The 18,843-nt window shown below is 43.2% G+C and overlaps 1 protein-coding gene across 1 annotated transcript in view; it reads right to left on the reverse strand.

The window, feature by feature from the left end:
* MTNR1A (melatonin receptor 1A) overlaps window positions 1-17,531 on the reverse strand; it is a 144,557-nt gene extending 127,026 nt beyond the window's left edge. The window contains exon 1 of the mRNA XM_029586947.1: window positions 17,348-17,531. Within this exon, the coding sequence (XP_029442807.1) occupies window positions 17,348-17,531 (184 nt within the window). The remainder of the gene's footprint in view (window positions 1-17,347) is intronic.
* Between the last annotated feature and the right edge of the window lie 1,312 nt (window positions 17,532-18,843).

Genomic DNA, 18,843 nt, shown 5'->3' on the forward strand with positions numbered 1-18,843 from the left:
CTCTTAGATATTGTAGCCTCTCTCACCTCACCTTTCAACCATGCCAGTAGTTGTTTAGCCTTCTTTCCACCTTTTCTAATGCATGGAATACATCGGGTCTGGGCTTCCAAGATGGTATTTTTAAACAACATCCATGCCTGAGCTAAACTCTTAACCTTTGCAGTTGCTCCTTTCAATTTTTCCTAACCATTTTCCTCATTTTATTATAGTCACCTTTGTGAAAGTTAAATGCTGTCACAGTGGATTTCTTTTTTGTGCTTCCTCAAGGTATTAAGTCAAATTTGATAATGTTGTGATCACTATTGCCAAGTGGCTCCAGCACTGTTACCTCTTGCACCAAATCCCATGTTCCAGTAAGGACTAGGTCAAAAATAGTTTCCCCTCTTGTTAGTTCTTGTACAAGCTGCTCCATGAAGCAGTCATTTAATTCATCTAAGAACTTTACTTCTCTAGAATGTCCTGATATAACATTCACCCAATCAATACTGGGGTAAATGAAATCACCCATTATTACTGTGCTGCTGATACTGTTAGCTTCCCTAATTTCTTTTAGCTTTTCTTTGTCTGTTAGTTCACTCTGGCCAGGTGGATGGTAATGCACCCGACTACTAATTTGATTCCCTTTTTTCACCTGGAATTTCTATCCATAAAGATTCAAAATTGCATTTTGCTTCCTGCAGAACTTTTATCCTGTTCAACTCAATGCTCTCTTTAACATATAGTTCCACCCCTCCACCAATTTGATCCATCCTTACTTGGAGTGTGTTAAGTCCCAAGGGGATACAATATTTATTTTTAGAGGAAAAAAGACCTCAGCACTGGTATTTTTCTGAATGATTTTATCAGATTTTCAACCAGTCGGTGCAATCATGGGTCTTTAAAAAACGCCAACAATTGGTTGTATCAGTCGGCACTATGATTGGCGTAGAATTACTTATCTTAGAAGCAATCTTTCCTTCTTTAAAGTTTGAAGTAGTGCTTATGAAAAGCTGCCTGGACGCTTGCCGGCATTCTTTGTGTCTCTTGGCGTTCAGGCAGCTTTTTCATAAGCACCGCTTTAAACTTGAAAGAAGGAAAGATGCCTAGAATAGTGCCGACAAATATAGCTGATTGACGGGCTCAAATGATAATTTATAGACTGCAATATATGTGGCTCACACACAAAAGTGCAAGCTTAGTTTAACAGAGCCAGTTTGGCTCCATTGTCGAAGCGTTGATTGACCATCCACTAAAGTTTTTTTGAACAGTAAAACACAGCCAGCAAAGCATTAAAGCTTAAGAGCAAGCACAATATATTATAGCTCTCAAGCATATGTGCTGAACACAATTAATTTTTAAAGAAAATTTAAAAAATCATTAAAATATATTTCTAATAAAATGTATCATTTCAAGAGGTTTTTTTAAAGACCCATGATTGCACCGACTGGTTGAAAATCTGATAAAATCATTCAGAAAAATACCAGTGCTGAGGTCTTTTTGCCTCTAAAAATAAATATATGAAAGGATATTATTTTATGCAGTCATCTAGGTTTTTTGGGGTTTTTTTAGTTCTTTATTTATCACTTTTCTAATACAATTGTATCATAAAGTATAAAGGAAACATGTTACAATACATTAGTATGAAATAATATCATATTGAATTTATCAATTCACGAAAATTTAACTTCTAATGTAGTATCCAATTCTCATTTTAATGTAGCCTTGGGGGACAACTTACAAGGAGATTATAGGAAATAATTAATTAATAGGACTTAACCTGAAAAGTCATCTAGTTTAAATATCACTCATGTACACCAGCTATTTTGATTTTCTGATTTGAATATACACTGGTGGATCCTTTAATATTTTTTCGTAGCAAAACTTACAGGTCACCTCTGCAGGCAGTTTTAAAATTGCCCCCTTACTATGTGCATTAAATGTTTAGCGGCGTTCCATGCTAAAAAAAACAAAAATGAAATAAGCCCAGGGGCGGTTAACTTCCAAACCGGCGGGCATGCATCGGCCCAGGCCCAGAGACGCAGCTATTTTATAACTTGCTCACACGTATGCGTACATGTGCCCCACATTTTAAGTGGACGCATGCAAGGGCATGTAAATCCCACTTCTACCACGTAAATCGGGGAATTTTAAAAGAGGCGCGCACATCCCGCAGATCTGCCTGGTTTTCTTAATTTTTTTTTTTAACTTACATGCATCCATAGCAGAAGTAACATTATGCAGCAGGGGGGCCTTGGTGCGTGCCAGATCGGGTAAGTATCTACGTGCACATCTCTAGTTCACGTCCCAAAATGCCCATGCCCCGCCCCTTTTTGAACACTTTACAGATGTGCGCACTGCGGGAGATGTGCAATTTTCTTTAAAAAAAAAACAAAAACCCAATAATAATAATTTGCAATGTACCAGGTCAAGACCAGAGGCGGCCTTCACCTTCCACTTCAGCTACAATGAACAATGGGGAGCGGTTCAAAGAGGTTCCAGGGCGGCAACCTGGTGTGACCTGATCCCATATCAAAACGCAGCTGACACTTCAAAACACAATTTCAAGCAGAGCCTTGCCTAAAAGGTCTGTGTGAAGAGAGTTTATTTGCTTTTCCTGAAATTTTCAGAGCCTGGGTTCTTCTCCCCTTCCTGCCCGAGGTCATGGGTTCGGCGGCAGTGTGTAACAAAGGAGGGTTCACGCAGGAAGGGTCCAACACACTTTAACAACAGTAGTGCACCAGGCAGAGTCTGCTTACTCACTGTTTTAGGGCTCAGTGTTCCCCGAGGTGTCTCAGTCCTTTGGGCTGCACAGCTGCAACCCCAGGGATGTGCTCCGCAGCACACTGGCTGATCTTGAACAGTGCTCACTTGTGGGAAATGGCAGGCACTGGGTACAGCTGCCACTCCTGGTCTTATTACTGGCTGGTCCTCCCAGCCTCTTCACTGGGGTGCTCTCCCCCCAGCACAGGGTTCCCTATCTAGGTGCAGGGATCTCTCCTCTAAAGAGTCCCAACCACCTTCCTTTGGAGCTTCAGGCTGTCCTGCATCTAGCTAACATTAACAGTTTCTGTCTCTAAATACATAAACAATGATCCTTAAAATGTCCAGTAAACCTCACCCACCACTGACACTAATGACCCACCCCATGCACAATATTACCTAGAGCCCCATTCAAGGCACTAAGTACCCACCCCCAAGCCTCTATAACACCTAACCCAGGCACTACTTACTCCACGTGGGCGGGAGGCTTCTCTGTCAAAAGCCTTCTTCAGTTCCTCCCAGGCTCAGACCATCCTTCTCATGTTGTGCCTCTCACCAACACACGCCCAAACAAACTGACTTCATTCACCACCACCAGAGACACCAAAAGGGCGACATCCCCTGGTGGTGAAATTTGGCTGGAGAGCTGGTGGAGGCTTTGTGGCAACACATCGAGTACAACAGGAAGTTCTACCCTCGCGGAAGTGAGTATGAGCACGTAATATGCGTATAGGTACATGCCTAGATGCGCACATATCTACATAGATAGCTGCGGCGCAGAGATAGGCACAAAGCTATGTGCGAATCGGGATGCTCAGGTGCCGAAATACGTGAGTGCGAATTGGAGCACCGAGATAGCTGCATAGCTATGTGCAAAATCAGGAAGCAAGATAGGCGCAAAGCACCAAAAAGAAGTGCAGAAGTTCTCTGACCATCTCTGCATACAGCATGGATGACTGATGAATTTTAATAAAACTTGCATAAGGAAAAAAAAAAAAGAGAGAGAAAAAAAAACTTAGCCAAAACATACTCCACAATACACTTCCAGCTCTAGGAACGCAAGAAAGGATGAGACTACTTGAATGTTAAAAGTGATGCTACTCACGTATTTAGATGAGCCAAGCCATGGAGGAGAGCTGAACAAGTGTACGAAGATTCAGGAGGATGGAGGCATCTGCGAGGAGACGAGACTTGAATGGGAGAAAAGCATTTGCACTGGAGAGAGGTGCAATAGCTCAATGACCATAGCCGTGTACAGCAGTGACAATCAAAGAAAGGCCATGGCAAAGGCAGAGGCAGGGATGGAGAAGCATCTGCAAAGAGACGAGGCTTCTAGGCGTGAGATACATCAGCAGAAGCTCTCTGACCATCTCCGCATATAGCATGGATGAGTGATGAAGTTGACAATCTTTATGGAACTACCAGTGGATTTGTACCGTGCACTCTCATATCTAGTTCTTGCTATCCTGATCACCCCCTCTGCCTCTGCCTGAGGGGTTTCTTTGAGTGGCTGAGCCTGCAAAGCAGCATTCAACACCTTGATTGCAAACATAAGTCCTGGGTTGCAGAACTTTATCTTTCATATAAACTTGCTTCTTGCTGTCTAGCCTGCCTTTTCATCCTTCTTAATTTTTTGTGCAGCTGCTTAATCTCAGACTGGACCACCCTCCATCCTATGGTCACATTGCCCTGTATCTGCTCTTGCTTAGCTATGAGTTCTGCCACCAGGTGCTCGAGTTTCAAAACTTAGCCTCTCCTCAGAGGGGCTCTTCAACGGCAAGGGACCTGCCGCCCCCAGAGTTGGGTGATGTCTCCACACAAGTTGGATTTATCTCAGCATTATCATTGTCCTCTTGCAAATAACCCATCCTGCAACCCATCTGCTGCAATGGTTGAATTTTCAGCCTCTGCTCCTGTCTCTTCTACAGCGGTCTCCTCCACTTCTACGCTATGCCCACAGCCTCCGTCTGCAGCGTCAGTGTCAGTCCCTCCTGTAAGGACCCCTGTGATGATGAAGTCCCTATGTAGAGTGGCCCTTACCAGATCCTCTACTTCTGGAAGCTGAACCCTCGCCCGTCTGGCACTTGGACCTTTCTATCTGGGCCACCTTGGATTTTACAGCTTCTCTGGTGTCACTTCACCGATGCTTCAATTGTTCCACTGACCTGTTTGCCACGGACAGGCTGCTGACATTTTTGGCTGTACTCTCCATATTCTTCTCTTTAACCTTGTGGATGACTTTTGTCCAAAGAGTGCATGGTAGTTCTCACACACCTTCCTGGAAAGCAAATCCATTTCTTTGTCTGAAAAATGCACCTCCCTCTGCCACCTTTTCTCTGCCAAATTATTGGGAGCAACCTGCAGTGGCTCCCTACCTCCCTGTCCACTACCCCCTCTCCCATCTCCCCTCCCCTCCCCCACCTTTTGCTCTATCTCCTCCGCCTTCCATTTCCCTCCACTCCCACTTCCAGATGCACCCTCATACTCTTGCACACCCCTCTCTTCCTGCCCCATCTGCCCTCCTTGACTACCCTCACCTGAGACAGACGCCACACTCCTATCCATCCTGTCCCCACTCGTCCGTCTGTCATTCACATTCTCACTCTCATACACCCCCTTCCCCCCCCCCCCCCAATCATGCTTCATTCTCACAAACTCCCACTCCGCTCTTTCTTGCCTAGAGGATGAAAAACACAGACAGCAAGACAATAACAAAACAATACTTTGCCAAGCTCCAATCACAGACAAAAGACAAGAGGAAAGGGAAACAGCAATGAATACATAAATTGCACAAAAAACACAGCAATCAAAAAAATTATCTCCTAACTTGCCACTAGCCTCTAGATAATGCTTACTCCCACCAACTCCAAACTACACTCACACTAGGCTAATGTAAGGATGTGCTTTTTAGAGTGAAAGGGGAGTGTCCTGTGATTATTGACATGTGTCTACAGCAATCCAATTCTTTGAAGATCATGCCTCTGTACACAACCAATGAAACATGTGCTCCAATTTCCCGCTCTCCTCTATACAGCCAATGCTGCATTTCCTGCGCTTACTGATGCAGCCAATAGAGCAGGCACTGCTTTTCCGCTCTTTAAAGACCTGCCATTATCGCTGCCATGTAGTGTGCATTATCGCCCATTAATATATTTGCCATGTTTTCTGCAGCCCACAATTATTAGAAATATATGCATTCCTATTCCAGGGTTATAATTTCGGGAAAAAGGGAGACCCAGTTGCTCGCCACGTTTGTTTTTATGTACAGGTTTGTGCGTAGATTATTGGCGCAGATTCAGTCGCTTATTACATAGGGCCTTACCATGTGTCTGTATGCACATTTCTTCATGAGTGCACAGATTTGTGTGTGCAAATCATTTGCATAATTCTTTTTTTTTTACATCCCATGGAGCCAACTTCAGCTGCGCGTGGTGATCAAAATGCGCACTCACAACTAGCACTTGTTTCGCCGTGGATCTTATTACATTGGCTCGATATTCTGGTAAGGGCTCCTCCTTTCTCCCAGGATTCCATGTGGGTCTCAACCTTAAGGAGGACCGGGCGAGACAGTTGTGCCCGGTCCTTTAAGGTAGTCTAAGGGAATTTTCTGTACACTCCCTCACAATAGGGTATAAATATTTTTATTTGCCATAGTTAACAAAAATATTTCTATTGGAAATTCTTCAATATCCTGAATTTGGGTGAATCAAGCCCTAAGTGATCTGTACAAAGTCATTTAGTAAGTAGATCAGAAGGGAACCAAACCAGGGCCTCCCAATTCATATTCTAGTGCTTTGACCCCTGTGCAGGTATGTCAGCCCCGGAGGATTGCTGCCCATACAGCTAAGCAGCCTTAATACTGTTCAAGGAAACAAAGTAATAACAATAAATGATGAGAGAGTTCCTACACATACCACTCCAAATATAAGTCCATACAGCATATCATCCCTCTACCTTATCTGATGGCAGCTATTTTTTTTTAAATAAATCTTTCTTTTCTTTTTTAAAAAACAAACTACCAGCACCAGAGAGTATAAATATCACTGATTGCTTAATTTCTTTCCTTTGAAAGTTTTCACCCTTAGAGCAAAATCTCTCTGTCCTTATTTTGAAATGTTAAATTGTGTTTCTGCCATCAAATCCAGGCCAGGCCCCAGTGTCAGGCCCGGGCTCAGGTCGATTCCCCAGAGTCGGGAGCTGGCCTCTGGGCCTGGGCCTGGCATCAGGCCTGAGCCCGGGCCTTGGTCTAGGCTGCCCAAGCATCAGGACCTGGCATCCAGGCTGGACCCTGGTGTCAGGCCTCGAGCTGACCATGGCGTCAGATCCCCTATGGAGAAGGTGAGGGAGGATCAGGACATTTCCTGACCCCAGCAAATTTTTTCAGGCCTGGGCCTTTGCTTGGCTCTCAGCTGAGGTTCCAGCATTGGAACCGGAGCTGGGCCTAGGCCAAGACCACGGCTTCACACTCGGATGTACTCTGTGGCCCCTGCTTACAGCTACAGCCTCTGCCTAGTTGAGGCCTAGGGGTGTTGAGGCAGCTGCATCATGCTCGGGTATAGACCATGGCCCCTGCTTTGGGTCTTGGCCTATTCCTTAGACAAGGCCCTGGCTCTCGGCCTAGGGCTAAGCCCGACAAGTGACTTTTTTTTTTTTTTAATTTTCAAAATGAAATGAGAGTCCAAAGAAATTTCACTGGAATTTAAATTGTTTTGAAAACGACATGAAACGAAATAGGAAATGGCATCAACATTTTTCAAGTATTATAAGCTACTCTCATTCATCAATTTGGCAGTGCACCTGCAATAATGCTCCCCACTTTGACAGCAGGGGGGAAAAGGGAATTGGATTCAGACATTAATCAAGCAGGCCCCAACTTCTTTGATCTGGGGTACTGATAATCAGGCAGAAGGGAAAAAGCACAGGACTGCTTCTATGGTAAAGTCCATAAGCAATGCACTGTCTGAATTTTCAAGAAAGCTCTTCACCCAGCAAGCTTCCCTAGATAACAACTGACACTCTGTGCATGCTACCCCCCATGTTTCTCTTAAGGGTAGTAGTTGCCGCTCCGTGCAGTTATCGCAAGCTTTATGATAACCCATAAAAATTTCAGCTAGCAACATTTTTTGAATATTTATTTATTTATTTATTGTTTTTGTTATACCGAGTTTCATGATAGGCATCACATCAACCCGGTTTACAAATAACAAGGAGTGTAAAGCATAACGTAACGTAAAAAACAATATTTTCAATAAGAACCTTGAACTTTAAATACAGTGAATCAGAAAAAGGGAGAGGGAAAGTTACAAAAAACAAGGAAAATAAACTTGGGATGGAAGGGGAGAAATTGAACAGCACAATATTTACATTTCAGCCTATTGATACATTAGAATAGCAAGTGAAAAAATAAGACTATGAAACGGTACATAGGTAATCAAATGAATAAATATGACACAGTTGTGAATGGTAATAGTATGATAAATATTCAGCAGGAATTAGTGAGAGAGGGTTTGAGGTTGGTTGATTCGTGTTTACATTCCATTATTGCATACGAGTTAGTGCTAGTGAGAGGAGGTTTTATTCAAGGCTTGGAAATGCTTTTTTGAAAAGCCAAGTTTTTAGTCTTTTCCTAAATGTTAAAGAGCATGGCTCTTGTCTCAAATCAGGTGGGATCGAGTTCCAGAGAGCTGGACCTGCTGATGAGAAGGCTCTGAGACTCAAGGATTTATGTTGGTAGGTTTTGGCCTTTGGAATTTGGAGTGACTCTTTGTAGTGTTCCCTGATAGGCCTGGCGGATAATATAGCCAGCTTTTTTAAAGTTACCCAGCTAACTTTAGGACAGCTCAGTGGCATGTTCAGATTTAGCCAGATAAGTTATCCTGCTGAATATGGAAGTTAGCTAGATAACGTATCCAGCTAATGTAACTCCGCCCCGAAATGTCCCCGGAACACCAATGAGTTATATGGCTAAAAGTTGTTTGGCTAAGTTCCCAAATATTCATTTAGCTGGATAACGTCTGAGTTGTCTGGTTAAATATCTCTGAATATGCCACTGAGCTTCTCTTCTCCCCTGTGGCAGTGGTCTGTTTATGTACTCCCTGACAAACTACCAAGTATCTCTGGGGGTTCACATACCCTTGATTGAGAATCACTGCTCTGGGCAAATCACCTAGTCTGCCTAATGAAATAACCAGCTCTGATGTTAATCCCTTAGGAATGCCCTGCTCCATTAACTTAATGGTTTGGAATGCTCATGTCAATTGTTTCATTTTCAATAATGCCATGAGAAAACCTTTTAACTCCCTCTCAAGCAAAGGCATTTAAATTACAATAAACATAATAGCCAAATTATAGCATTAACTGTGCATAATCTAATGTAACAGTTCCCTCTCACCTCTCTCCTGTTTGCTGGTATAACACTGAATTGAAAGGCTTCTAAATGATTAACCCTTGCTGCCTACAAGAGTCAGTTCAGTAAAGGCTGCCACCTTCTCTCTCTCCCAGGAGTTTGTGTGCATCACTCGAATGAGGTGCTCGAGCCTTATCAATCTAGAGGTGGACTCAATCTCCTGTAATGCAGCACACAGAACTATGGCTGAGCCCTGGGTTGGCTATAATAATTTATGACAAGCATTTTTATGTTAATTTCACGTCAATTTATTGTTTTATTTTTTATGGTTATATATTGTATAATGTTGTTTTATGATTTTGTACATTTCTTTAGATGACCCAGATTGGATCTGGAAAGCAGTTAATACATTTTAATAATTACATAAATAAAATAAATAATAATAATAATGACTTCTTGAACTGTGAATTGTTAATAGCTTGGTGAAGCCATTAACTTAAATGCCCTATGTCAGGTATTAATTTGTAAATAAATATATACTATGTATGCATTCATGAATAGGAAGGAAAAGGAACCAATTATATGACAATGTTAATACATTTATTTCAATAATCCAGATATATTTAATATTAATCTTGCTTTTGCTATATTTCAGAAAATAGATTTAGAATGTAAAAGTCAAAAGCACTAGACAATAAAATGAGAAAATGAGAGAGGCTGGTAGAGACGCCTTATCTGTTATCCATTAAATAAAGCTAATTTCACACTGTGGGGCCAATTTGCCAGAGCTGGTACAAGGCCAGCAGCAGATGGCTGAGCTTCTGTCATCCATAGCAGGAATTGCTGATGGTCCTGTCCTGACCCCGGCCCAGTGGAACCCCGCTGCCGCACCAATGAATGACGCTCCCCCTCATCTCCCAGGGACACCTATACAATCCCTGTCCTCCATCCCAACCCCCATCCTATTTATATATATTGTAAATAGTTTTATAATTTATAGATTTATAATAACTAAGATTTTGAAATGTGATGCTTGTCCTGTTGGCTTTCCAGTATTATGACCAGCACTGGCCACCAGGGCTGTGTCCCTATAATGTGCAAGGGCTAAAATACGATGGAGTGGGAAGAGGTTAGGGGAGAGGATGATGACAACGTTAATGCCACATTCAGGTGGGAACTGGAGAGATGAAGATACCAGGCAAAGGGTAGGGATGTCTATGTGGCGATGTCTAGGGGTTGGGGGTAGAGACAAGAAAAGGGAAGAAAAGCTGATGTTGTGTTTTTATTTACAGGCTTCCCATGCTTGGGGAACCACTTAATCATAGTTGAATAAAAGATAGGAAGGTATAAAATAGACAACCTGAAAACACTGGAATAATGAGAGACATTGCAGCCTTTAAAAAACACAATACTATTTTATTGCGAAAACAAAAAAATATTGAACTGTCACTATGGGTTCGATGACGCGAAGGTTTTGCTTAAGGCCTCCACGGCCACAACCAGTCAAGCCCACCAGTGTGGTCATGTTGTTCTGGAATTCTGCGTTCTCTCACTACATCTGCTGGAGGATCGATTGGACTCACAGCAGTGTTGTGACCTTGCTGCCGTTCGATCAGGTCAGACAGCATGTTGTTGGCCAGCTCATCCAGGCAGATGATGGGCATGCCAACCACTTCCTTCTGCTGCTCTACTGGAGCCCCTGTAGTCTCCACTGACTGTGTTTGAGGGGTGTCCTCCTGCAGTGTCAGTGTCCAATGTTCCGCGGGTTGGGTCTCCTCGACCAGTTCGCTCAAAGTGGGAGAGTTCTCATCTGTAATGTTGGGGAACATGAATTCAGGCATGGAAGAAGAGTCTGAATCTCCTTCCACACCCTCATCCATATTGTGAGTGCTCCTGTTGTTTGCCACTGCAGCTGCAGGAATGGATAAAATGGTCAATAATTAGTTATGTTGATCACCCAAGCACCAGATAAAGAAAAAAACATAAGAACATAAGAAATTGCCAAGCTGGGTCAGACCAAGGGTCCATCAAGCCCAGCATTCTGTTTCCAACAGAGGCCAAACCAGGGCACAAGAACCTGGCAATTACCCAAACACCAAGAAGATCCCATGCTACTGATGCAATTAATAGCAGTGGCTATTCCCTAAGTATAATTGATTAATAGCCGTTAATGAACTTCTCCTCCAAGAACTTATCCAAACCTTTTTTGAAACCCAGCTACACTAACTGCACTAACCACATCCTCTGGCAACAAATTCCAGAGCTTAATTGTGCGTTGAGTGAAAAAGAATTTTCTCTGATTAGTCTTAAACAATGCAAACATGGTAGTCATTTAGAAAATTGTACCTTCTGGTCACCCTGAGTCCCACTTGTCGGGTGCAGACACTCCATCCAGTGCCTCTGGGTGCAGAGTTGAGAGGATCAGCTCCTCCAGGGGAGTCAATCTTAGAGTACAAGCAGGTCCGCCACCTGTCCTTTTTCATGATGCCGCAATTTTTCCTGCTTTCTCCTTCACCTCCCTGCGGGTGCTACGCCAGCAGTGCTGAGACTACTTGACATCCCAGGTCTTGACTCCCTGGAGACTGACCTCTCGTGCAATTCTAGCTCAGATTTGCTTCCTAGTCGATTTGAAGAGAGCCCTGTAGTTCTCGCAGACGCTCCGGCAGAGCTGCTCCTTCTCTGCATCAGAGAAGCACACATCACGTACACACTTCTGTGGAGGTTGGACACCAATGGGGCCTGCCAGCTCTTCCTGCCCAGTTCCCTGTCATCCAGATGCAAGATTTGTTTTCTTCCACTCAGCTGTCCGTCCACTTGACCGCCAGCATTTCGACCATTGTTCTCCATTTCACTTGCTCGCTGCCGAAACAGAGACAGGAAACAAAAGTGTTGTTACACCAGTTATTGGCAATTTCAAGAACAGCAATGATACATGAGAAAACAGATAGGACAGATAGGAAAAAAAGACTACAGAAAGAGAAAGGCATGGACAGACTATAGGAAGGACAAAGACACAGGCCTCCCAGAGAGCATGGACAGAGAGAGAGAGAGAGAGAAAGGCCTCCCAGAGAACATGGACAGAGAGAGAGAGAGAGAGAGAGAGAGAGGTCTCCCAGAGAACATGGACAGATACAAAAACAGACTATAGGAAGGACAAAGACACAGGCCTTCCAGAGAGCATGGGCAGAGAGAGAAAGGCCTCCCAGATGGCTCCCCTAGAAGAAGAAAAAAGGCTAGCTTTAATGGCACCAAAAAATGAACCTCTGGTGTACAAGGATTGAGCATCCTTTAAGAAAGGCTTGTTAACAGACATTCTTTACTAGTACCAAAGCACAAGGGCAGGGCGTCGCTATATCGATTTCCAGGAGCCTGGAATGCAAGGACGTTTGAAAAGTGGATAAGAATGTCAGTGGCAGGGGGCGGCCGCCCTGGAATCGGAATGTCCTTGCATCTCAGTCCCCTGATGTCGATTAAATGACACCCAATTTCTTGGACGTTGGTCCTTCAGAATTATAAACGTTCAATTATGAGACATCGATCGGCAGAATGCAATTTTATGGACGTTCGATTACTGGATAGTATGGTGGGCAGCCAGACACATAGGAATCGGACGCCAATAAAAACCGTTTATGGACTTTTCAAGTACGTCCATTTACTACACGATGACAAAAAGAAAACATTTAAATAAGCGGTTTCCAGGAACCGGAATGTAAAGACACTGAAAAATATTAGATAATGGATGGTGGACAGGCGGCCCTCTGGACACTTAAAACATTCTTATCTGCTTTTTCAGTATCCTTGCATCCCGGGCCCCTTATATTGATTTTGTGACACCCCATTCTTGGATGTCGATCCTTGACACACTCAGTCCTCAGACGTCCCATCCAAGGACATACATTTACTACAGGTCGTCAAAAAAAAATATATTGAACATTTATGTAAGTAGAAAGGAACCAGCTCTTACCTTTGGAAAATGAAGAAACTGAAGAGATTAAATAAAGCTGAAGTTGCGTGAATTCAAGGGACCAGTTACCACCAGTCTGTAGCCAGTACAGGGCCAATTGAACTCGGCACAAAAGGAAAGTTTGCCTCGTGGCAGCCATGTATATACCCTGCTGCTGATAGGATTATGATGCGCTTGCAGATCGGATTATGACCCGCTTGCTGACATCACAATGGGGGAGCAAAGCCAGTTTCAAATATTAATTTTCTACCTAAAATATCATTATTTTGTCCTTCAATAATTGTATTACACTTGGCAAAAGGCTTTTTTGACAGCTAGATGCAGACTGATCGCACGTGCGATGCAATAAGATCTATGGTGCTCCCGACGCTCCATTTCGAACTGCATGTGCCTTTTTCATGCGCTTTTCATTTTGGGTTAATTTAAATATTGCATACGCGGTACCAGAGAGAAATTACGCACGCATTTATATCGCGTGCATTCCTAATGAACGCATTTTTTCTGCGCGTCTTTTATTGCATTGGCCTCCTAGTGGTTAGAGAAACGGGCTGAGAACCAGAGAAGCCAGGGTTCAAATCTCAGTTCTCCCACCGATGCTCCTTGTGACCTTGGACAAGTCATTTCATCCTCCACTGCCTCAGGTTCAAAATTAGGGGAGTCGTTCACTAAGCCACAGTACTTTTCCTTGAGGAAAAAGTACCACGGGATTCACCAAGCTATGCTAAGTGATCCAGCAGCTTGGTGAATCACCCTGCAGCTTAGTGAATTCCACAGTACTTTTCCCCACAGGAAAGTACCACGTCCTGTGGAATTTTCTGGTGGGATATTACAGCGGCTTGTGGTATTTTCCTGCAGGGAAAAATATCACAGCAGAAAAAGGACCCCCAAACAATGTGTGATAGTAGCCCTGGGACGGAGGGGTTACCATCGCTTAAAGCGGCCAACAGCCCCAAGAACAACCCCCCTAAAAATAGTGGAAACCCTTGAGGTCAGCATAGACTCCCCCCAATTCAACACCCCCTCCCCCGGCCATCCTTGGAGGCAGCCTGTTTTCAAAATATATACCTATATATATTCACTTTTTCTATGCTGGCAGCAAGTCCCACTCCCTATCCCTAATCCTGCCCCTTGACCCAAAAATCCCAGTGCCGAAATGCCAGACCCCCTCCCTGGTTTGTTGAAACTAACTATGCTGAATGTACAGTGGACCACTTCACCCCCACATCTCTACACCTTTTCCTTAGATCAAAAGAGATCCCTATAAGGGCAAAGGCCGGACAACGCCATTTTGGAAAATGGCCACTGCTCGGGCTTGGAGCCCAGGGAGTGTTCTGGGCCTTCAATGGACCACCAGGATAATTTTAAGGTAGGGGTTTCAGAAGGAGATGGGGGTCAAGGTCCACTAGACCACCAGGGATCTCTTTTGGTCTAAGGAGAGGGTCTGGGGTTGGAGTGGTCCTCTGGATCACCAGGGCAATTATTTTCAACAAAGCTGGTGTCTATGGGAGTTGAACTAGGGTGGAGGATATGGTCCCATAATTCTGGGACCAGGATTTTTGAGTCAAGTGGCAGGGTTAGGGGTTGGGGCAAGGCTTGTTGTAGGCATAGAAAAAAAAAATAAATAAATATATATATATTTAAAACAATGGGCTGCCTCCAAGGACAACAAGAGGGGTGGGACGGGGGATCTGTGCAGCACAATAGGCCATTTACTGTTCAAAAATACTGTTTTTTTTGCACGGTCAATGGCCTAAGTGGGGATAACGCAAAATATTTGAAATATCATGTGTCATTCCAGGCCTAGCACCGTGCATATTTAAATGAGCTCTTATGCATGCTAATGAGCGCATTACTACCATAATCGATGCAAATGAAATAATGTGGTTTGCCAAAACATTTGCAAGCCACATTATTTGAAGTGAAATTAACTACAAGTCCTGAGTTGCACCTAATTTCCCATGTGCGCATCAGGACATTAACGCATGTCCTGATGTACCTATGGCCTAACCACAAAGAGGCTAACTAATGGAAACCCCCATGGGCCTTCTGTCTTGCCCATTGCTGTCAGAATGGTGCTGGCACAGCTACTCACACTTTAATTCATATATGGTTAAACTGTGAGCTGGTGCTTACGCAGCATGATTTTGATAATGCTGGGCAAGACAGCATGAGGTAAACACCTCTCCTGCCTGCAGAATTCTATGGAAATTCAGGGAAGTTCTGAAGGTTCAGTCCAGATTCCAGAGGCTCTGGACAGCTTTGTTGCAGAATTTGGGGAATTGGGGGTACAAGCAGGCTTGTTACATCATGATGGTGGGAGATCAGAAGCCTAATGTTGTTGAACAGGAGCATTTGGGGGTTGCAAACGAGAATAACACCACCAAGGCTGTGATGCAGGATCATCACACTAGCCTTTTTCACTGCCTCCCATCCCTGACATGGTGCTAACTTTCTCATGGTCACATAGTTGTGAGAAAATTAACATACTTCTCTAAAGATAACAGCTTTCCCCTGTAATTTGGAAGCCCTGCTGGAAAGATTACATAACTCAAGATAATGGCAGTTCGTAATTAAGGAGTTATTAATTATTGTTTTTTGTTTTATTATTTTTACTTTATTTATTATTTATCTGTGATTGCTATTTGATTGTTTTAATTTTGTTGTAAATCGCCTTGGAAAATTTGATCTGGAAAACAATTAGGGTTGCCAACTGGCTCCAGATTTTCAGGACAGGATAATCTAGTCCTGGTTTTATATCATTGCATGCTGGAACTTATTCTGATTTCTCTATTGCATTCCCTAAGAAAAGCAAGACTATAAATACCTGCAAGCAGGGGAGTAAAACCAGAACTGGATCAACCTGTCTTGAAAATCAGGAGCCAGTTGGCAACCCTAAAAGCAATTAATAAATATTTTAAAATAAATAGCTAAATAAATAAATAAATAAAGGCTGTGAGCTTAGAAGATCATCATCCCCCTAATTTAAAAACTTGTGCTTAAATGTTGTTGTTTTTTTAGAAACACAGCAGCAGCAAATGTTCTGGGGCATAACCAACCTAAGCAGTAATGGTAAGCCCAAGCCAAGTCCAAAACAATTTGGGGTCAGTTGAGACCTAAGGAATTTACCAAGAGTTTTAGAATATTTGAAAATAAAAAAGGATAAATGCAGTTTGTAATTATACAAGTTTACCTGCCAAAAAAAGAGTGACCAATTCTGAAATGTTGATCAAACAGAAACAGTTCATTAGCATGGCCATTTGCACCACTAAGAACAAGCACCCCACTGTGGTGTTTGAAGCATGATCACAACTTTGTCTTTTCCACTGATGTTAATTATAAACCAAAACAAGTGATGCCCGTTTCAAGATCTCATTGTGGCAATGAATCCAGAAAGAGAGTATAGCATTAGTTGCCAAAAACCTCAGACCACTATGAACCACATGACGTAGGCACGATTTCATGATCTTAATCTATTTCACAAATATTCAGAATGGAAAAAAAGAATAGTCTTTACTCCTGCAGTAACAAATAACAGACCACGGGGTACAGGGTACCATTCCACCCCCCCCTCCCCCGCACACACACACACCTACTTTACCACTCAAAATCAGACTTTTATTATTCAATAATAATATATCTGTGTCTTTATTTATTGCAACTGAATTAAAATCTCCCTGAAAGCTCTAAACAGAAGAGCAGCTCACTGCCAGATGTTACGTTGATTTTAGAGCTGATTTGATCTTAAGTGTATTCTTTTGTCATCGATCAAAATCTGCATTCTTTAGCTTTCCTTCAGTCCATACCAAACGAATTACTTTACAACCCATTTAAAATTACTGCCTGGGTGATATTCAGACTTTACTGAAAAAAAAAATCCTTATATATTGCTGTATTGTATTTTAACCTGTCTTGATGTGGACATTCAAAGGCGGGAAATCAAGTTTGAAAAAATGAAATAAAATACTCAGCACTCCATTTCTATACAGCCTTCTGTTTGTAGCTATAAATCTTTTTTCTTTTTTTTATAAAGGTCTACATCAGGTTCTCTTCATAATAAGAAACAGAATAGTTATTATACCTAGAAATCTACATAAGAGAAATAAGTATTTTCAACTGCAGGACACTAAAAATACCTATTGTTATTTTTTTTAACGTTTCCTCCCATTTGGATTCCTTCTTTCTACTTGTTTGGACTTTGAGAAACAAAGTGGAGGGGACACGTGCAAGCCTGAAATCTCGGGCAGTCCCCACTGCTTCATACCACTGGCCCGAGCTCGCTCGCCCGCCCTTGCACTGACCTGCGTTCCTCAGCTTCTTGTTCCTGCACACGGACAGGATGACCAGCAGGTTTCCCAAAACATCCACCACAATGGTGAAGATGAGGATCGCAGCCAAAGCAGACGCCACCCAGGGAGCACGGTCTAGAGGCAGCTCCTGGTCAGCCCGCAGAGAGCTGTTCCATTCGCTCCCATTCACGCTCATTGTCTCCTGCTTTAAATTGTTTTGCACTTTTCCACCATTCCAGTTCAAGGATTTATTTTTTTTAATGAATGTATGTATGTATGTATATCCCCCCCTGTGCATGCAAGAATTGAATTTGTTTTAGTTCCTTTTCTTCTGTTACACTCCAGCAGGATGTGTAGCCAGCGCTGCCCGCTGCTGCTCCCTTCTGGGATGCACCGACCAGACATCCATTGCTTGGCAGCCAAGTTTTCACTTTGAGCGTCTATGTGCTGGAAGCACGATTACTTTTATAGCATCCTGCCAGACTTTGTAGCCCAGCCCCACGGTCAGTGGGCCCGGGCGACATCTAGTGGTCACTGCAGCCCCTAGCCCGGGTTCTTTGCAAGCCGAATGAACCTCGTGACCCGAGTGCCCCCGTGCGGCGAACTGATGCAAGTGCTGCGTCCAGCCAAGCCCCGGTTGCCTGCAGCGTTTCTACTCAGCAGAACGTGCCACGTGCACTGGGCTCAGTCATCCGTCTCAGCTTTTCATGCGCCCTGTCATTCACGTGTCCATTCATACTGTTTCCTGGGCTTTGTTAGACTGAGGGGAATTGCAGTGTGCCAGCTGAGTAATTTTCTATGTAAGCTCAGTGATTTACTTCCCTCAGCTTTAAATGTTTATACTGGTATACGGGGGAGACTGTAATTTTATTTTGAATGAAAAAAAAAAGTCACAGAGGTTATTGTGCAGTGCTGCTCCTTGTGACCTAAGCAGCTAGGTAGAGAGTGCATTGTACAAATCAACTCCTCTTTTACTTTTCCTCACGCCAAATGACAGAAAATCTTCACGGAGGTCAACTTTGCTGTTCTACCTCTTACTGTATATGCAAAACTGCCCTCCAAAATCTACCCCAAGCCCCAAACCTCACCCCGAGTTAAAAGTTCCCCCTCTTACAGTGGTATAAAGAGTAAACTTACATATTAGTGTCTTTCTCTCTCTCTCTCTCTCTCTCCCTCCCCCTCCCCCGAACCACCATTTGTGAGAAAACCTTTTCGGTCAGTAATCCACAATTAACACAGGCACAATGCACAGAAAAAAGGTGGTTATGTCCACCATTAAAACATGCGTTGCTGCGCATTACGCTATTGCCACTCATTGCAATTAACTCTTTCCAAACTCCTCCCACTTGCATAGCAAATGTGATATTTGCATGCTAATGTGGATTGTGCTATTTGCCACATGCATTACAGCATTATTGTGTGCATTAGGATCTTAAAGCAAAATGATAAATGACTCAGACTGTAAGTCCATTTAGGAGTAGGAACATTCAGCACCTACTTTATTTATT

This window comes from Rhinatrema bivittatum, chromosome 1, assembly GCF_901001135.1.
Source record: "Rhinatrema bivittatum chromosome 1, aRhiBiv1.1, whole genome shotgun sequence".
NCBI lineage: Eukaryota > Metazoa > Chordata > Amphibia > Gymnophiona > Rhinatrematidae > Rhinatrema > Rhinatrema bivittatum.